Below are 5000 nucleotides of genomic sequence, written 5' to 3' on the forward strand. Positions count from 1 at the left end.
TGTTCGGTTTCGATGTATCGGCCCTTTTATTTCCTTCCTGATACTAATGTAAACCTCAGTTGCTCAATTGTAAGGTAATTTTAAGTGGGTTATTATTCCGATGGGTATATTCTTCTATATAAATGACCATGACTTTTAGATGCTAATCTTCTTGAATATTTCTTTACAGACAGCGAGCGAAGCAGAACGAAGGAAACGCCCTACGATTTACGTGAATTGCCTTGTTCTCCAACCAACTGTTTGTAACTCCGTTACTACGTTATTTTAAAGGCTTATTTATGTAATAAATATCATATTTAATTACATTTTTCCTTCCAACCTTTATTTACAAACCACAGATTTCTATGGTGTTCTGCTTATGGCGCCCAACGTGGGGCAACACAATGAAAGGTGCTTAATGATGGTGCAGATGATCCAGTAGAGAATTGACCACGACCGGGGCTCCCAGTAGTCTCGTATTTCTATTTGCAGGACTTTGACATTTTCCTTTCCAGGATATTAACATTTCATTTAAATAAATATATTTTTCCTTTTCAGAAAGTTAACATTTTATTATTTTGCATTTGTTATAAGTTTGTTATAATGGCTAACTTACAGGTACTGATTGGACAACGAAAAGTAATTCGGAGAAAAGTCACCGAACAATTCAATAGGTCTGACACCTATTCTGCCCTTACACAAGAAGAAAAGTTAGCTATTAAAGGTCTTCTTGTTAATTATAGAAACAAGCTGTCAGAGCTAGATGATCATATCCTCTTGAAGAAATTTCCTGACGTATCTGATGAAGCAGAGTTAGAGCCAGAATTAACAAGTTGCCAGGATTATTTAGATAAAATTGAGTATTGTTTACCATTACTTGAGATTTCCAGGGGTAATAATGGTTCTAATATTCCCGACGTGGCCCGCAGTTTACTGAAACAGCCAACAGCTCCTCTTCCTAAGTTTACAAGTAAAGAAGGAGAAGATTTATTGAAATTTATAGCAGAGTTTGAGGCTACAACTAATGTATTTCAGTATCCTGATAGAGATTTACTTTTATTGCTGAAGCAACAGATAGACGGTCGAGCAAAGACTTTATTATGTTCTCTGGAAGCTGACAAACAGCGTTATGTAGATGCCAAAGAATTATTGATTTCCGCCTTTGCTTCTAAGGAGGTTTGTAAAAACAATGCAATTAGGAAAATTACGGAGTTAAGTTTAAGAGAGGGTGATGATCCCTTCACATTTATTTCCATCCTCCGATCAGTATGTGAAGCAGTCAAGACTTTTAACATTGGAGCGGATGAATTTGTCAGATATTTTGCTTGGCACGGCTTAAATGGTCGCTTTCAGCGTCATTTTATTAATATTACAGGAAAAACTCATCCTTCCTTAAATGACATTATTTCACATTTCTTTGCAGCTTGCGAAAGGTACGAAAGTGACGGGAAAGGTGTTGAAAGCTTGAAATGTAAAGCTTCACGTGTCAAAACATTAACACTCCCTCTTCCTAAAGAGAGTACTACCAGCATGGCTGCGGAAGCAGTAACATATGATAAAGACAGGTTTTCGCCTCAGTGTTCCTTGTGTTCTGCGGTTGGAAATACTGATAAATTTCACTTTATCCATAAGTGCCCTAATTTTCTTTCTCCTACAGATAAAGTGCATATTTTAAAATCTAGAAATGGATGTGTAAAATGCGGCCAGTTTAATCATGTTTCCGGTAAGTGTCGTTTTAAATTCAAAAGACGCTGTTCAAATTGTAACAGCTGGCATATGACTTACCTATGTGATAGGAGTCAGTCACCAGACAGAGACTCTAACAACATTAATAACTGCAAATCCAAGGTGGAAACTTCTCCTCAAATAAGCAGCGGTGTTGCCGTACTTCCTACTTGTCAAGGTGATTCCATTTTACCCACCTTTTCATTTAAAGTTGGGGGAACTGTTTACAGAGGACTGAAGGACAGTGGTTCGCAGAGCACGTTTGTCACTAAGAAATTGGCGGAGGAGAATAATCTTAAAATCATTAACTCAAAGGTAAAGCTAACAGTTAATGGGTTTAATGGTAACAAGGAGTATTTTACTGAAATTGTTGAAGTTCCTGTTACGATCGGAGATAAATCCTTTATAATTTATTGCTTGGTTGTACCAAACATTAATGTAGCATTGAAATTACCTCTGCTTGGTAGATTAGTTGATAAATTTCAGGCACAAGGTGTTAAATTAGCTGATCAATTCCTTAATAAATTTTCTCATGAAATTGATAATGTTCAGCTCATTTTAGGTACAGACTTCGCTTATTGTATTGCAGGTACAGATACAGTTTTTGGAGGAATAAATTCATCGATGTATACCGAGTGTCATGCAGGTATTTTGCTGTCTGGTAGCATTGATTTAATGATTAAGAATATTGATAATTTAGCTGATAAGAGAGTGCCAACCTCGGCTGTTAGTAACCCATTTGAGTGTAGTTCTGCTATTCATATCCAGAGTAATTCATTTTTGCTGAACTCTAAAGTTGATATTTTTGCCGATGATGACATTAATACTAACTTTGAGGTGAACTGTTCATTTTCTGTAATAAATGAAAGAGGTATGCTTATGGAGAAACCACTGCAACAGGCCACTGATCAACTTCTAGAGTCTGAATGCAATTATTACTTAAATTACGATCAGAATTCCTACAATGATGAAAGTATTGAACTTAATAACCAGTTGGTCGAATTTACCATCAAAACCCTTCGTCGTAGGGAGTCTGATGGACGTATTATTGTTCCCTTGCTGTGGAATGGGAAAGTTTCTCATTTACTTTCAAAGAATGAACATCTATCTAAGTTGATATTAAGGTCTAACCTCAAGAGACTTAAACGACATCCAGAACGTTTGCAGCTCGTTGACCAAACAATTAGGGAGCAATTGAAGGCAGGCATAATTGAACCCATTTATGATTTAGAGGTGTTTAAAAGTGAGAACCCTCAACATTCTTTTTTACCACACATGCCTATCTTTAAACTGGATAGAGATAGTACCAAATGTAGGATTGTATTTTTGTCCAACCTTAGGGATTCTTCCAATAATATATCTTTGTCACATAACCAGTGCATGTATTCAGGGCCTACGTTAAACCAAAAATTGTCATCTTCTTTTTTACAGCTTAGATTTGACCAAAAGTTACTTATATTTGACCTTAAGAAAGCCTTTAATATGTTATCCTTAACAGAAACTGATCAGTCCAAGTTGTTATTTTTTTGGTACAAAAATGTGAATCAAGGCGATTTTTCCTTATTGGCTTTTAAGAATGTAAGATTACCTTTTGGCCTTAGATGTAGTCCCTTTTTATTAATGATTTCATTATATTACATACTTGTTTTACAACCTTCAGAGGATTCTCGAATAGCAGATTTAAAGAAATCTATCTATTCCATGATTTATATGGACAATGGGGCCATTACTGCCAATACTTCAGAGGAGTTAGAGTGGTCGTATAAACAGCTTTCCAATATATTCAATCCCTATAAATTTGACATTCAGCAGGTTGTAACTAATGATTCAACTTTACAGGATGAAGTGGACCGCGAAGCCGAGGCAGCTACGCCTTTACGTAACAAGTTGTTTGGTTTAAACTGGGATCGATGTTCCGACGAAATTTTCACTAAACCAATTTTTCTTGATCCCAATGCTAATACTAAAAGGTCTCTTTTACAAACAATTGCTTCACAGTTTGACCTTTTTGGTTTTAATATGCCATTGTTTAACCGCTGTAGATTGTTCATGCATCAATTACAGTGTCAAAAGAATTTACATTGGGATCAACCATTAACGCAAGAATTGCAGAGAGAATGGATTAATATTTGCAGGCAAACCAACAGAGCTCCTCCTTTAAAAATTGCTAGGTGTGTTGGTCCACGAGATGGCAATTATGATATTTATATTTTTTCAGATGCAAGTAAGGACATATTTGGTTGTGTACTCTATTTACAGCATATTGAATCCAATCGCTTAAGCTTTATACATGCCAAAAACCGACTTGTAAATAATCAACTTAAGAGTAAATCCATGCCCTCTCTGGAACTTAACGCAATACATTTAAGTGTTGAGTGTGCTCTTGAGATTTACAAAGATTTGTCTGGATCTGCTTGCTTAAAACCCTTAAAGGTTAATAATATTTACGTATATACTGATTCTCTCTGTGCCTTACATTGGCTGAATTCTGCTGCCTTGAAATTGGACAAATTAAATAAACATTCTCCATTTGTCGTAAACAGACTTCATAATATTCAAAGAATGTGTGAAACGGTTCCTATAAAATTTAGCTTTATTTCAGGAAAAAACAATCCTGCAGACATAATCACCAGATGTGTGTCATACAACCAGTTGCAAAATTCTTGCTTTTTTTCAGGACCAAATTTAAGTATAAATGAAGTTCCAGAATTGTCAACTACCATACCAGCATTTGAGATGCCCACTGAAGTTCAAGCAACTCCTTCCACAGCTCAGGTTATTGAATTTGCTAACAATCTTATTGATATTAATAATTATTCCAATTTCAGGAAACTTGTATTGATTTTTCGCAATATTTTCTTAGTGGTGCACAAGTGGAAGCTGAAAGCGAAAATTGCTTGCTCACCAGTCGCTAATTACTTTGCCCAGGCTATAAATTACTTGTTAAACAATGAACAAAGAAAGCATTATCCTGAGGTATATTCTTACCTACAGCATGGTCTTAATTCCAGAAAAGACATTCCTCCTATTATAACGCAACTTAATGTATTTTTAGATTCACAGGGTCTTCTGAGAGTTAAGAGTAAATTCAAAAAATGGAATTATGGCTTAAGTGGAAATTACCCTTTATTATTGCACCCAGACAGTCATTTGACCAAACTAATTATTTGGGATGCACACCTCAAATTATTACATTCAGGATGTTATTCTGTATTAACAGAGCTCAGAAAGCATTATTACATCCCTAAACATTTCTCAGTGGTGAAAAAGGCTCTTAAACAGTGTGTTCATTGTCG

The 5000-nt window shown here is 35.6% G+C and overlaps 1 protein-coding gene across 6 annotated transcripts in view; it reads left to right on the plus strand.

The window, feature by feature from the left end:
- Positions 1-5000, plus strand: part of LOC137625385 (uncharacterized) — an 8101-nt gene that overhangs the window by 740 nt on the left and 2361 nt on the right. For 4 of the 6 annotated variants that reach the window (XR_011040856.1, XR_011040857.1, XR_011040858.1 and 1 more), the window contains one exon: positions 1-5000. This exon is cut by the window's left edge; it is cut by the window's right edge. Coding sequence is in view for 3 of the 6 variants with exons in the window: in XM_068356246.1 (XP_068212347.1) it covers positions 583-5000 (4418 nt within the window). In the remaining 3 variants the exon portion in view is untranslated. The other 2 variants (XM_068356245.1, XM_068356248.1) reach the window with 1 other exon arrangement.

The sequence above is a fragment of the Palaemon carinicauda genome, chromosome 32, assembly GCF_036898095.1.
Source record: "Palaemon carinicauda isolate YSFRI2023 chromosome 32, ASM3689809v2, whole genome shotgun sequence".
Taxonomy (NCBI): Eukaryota; Metazoa; Arthropoda; class Malacostraca; order Decapoda; family Palaemonidae; genus Palaemon; species Palaemon carinicauda.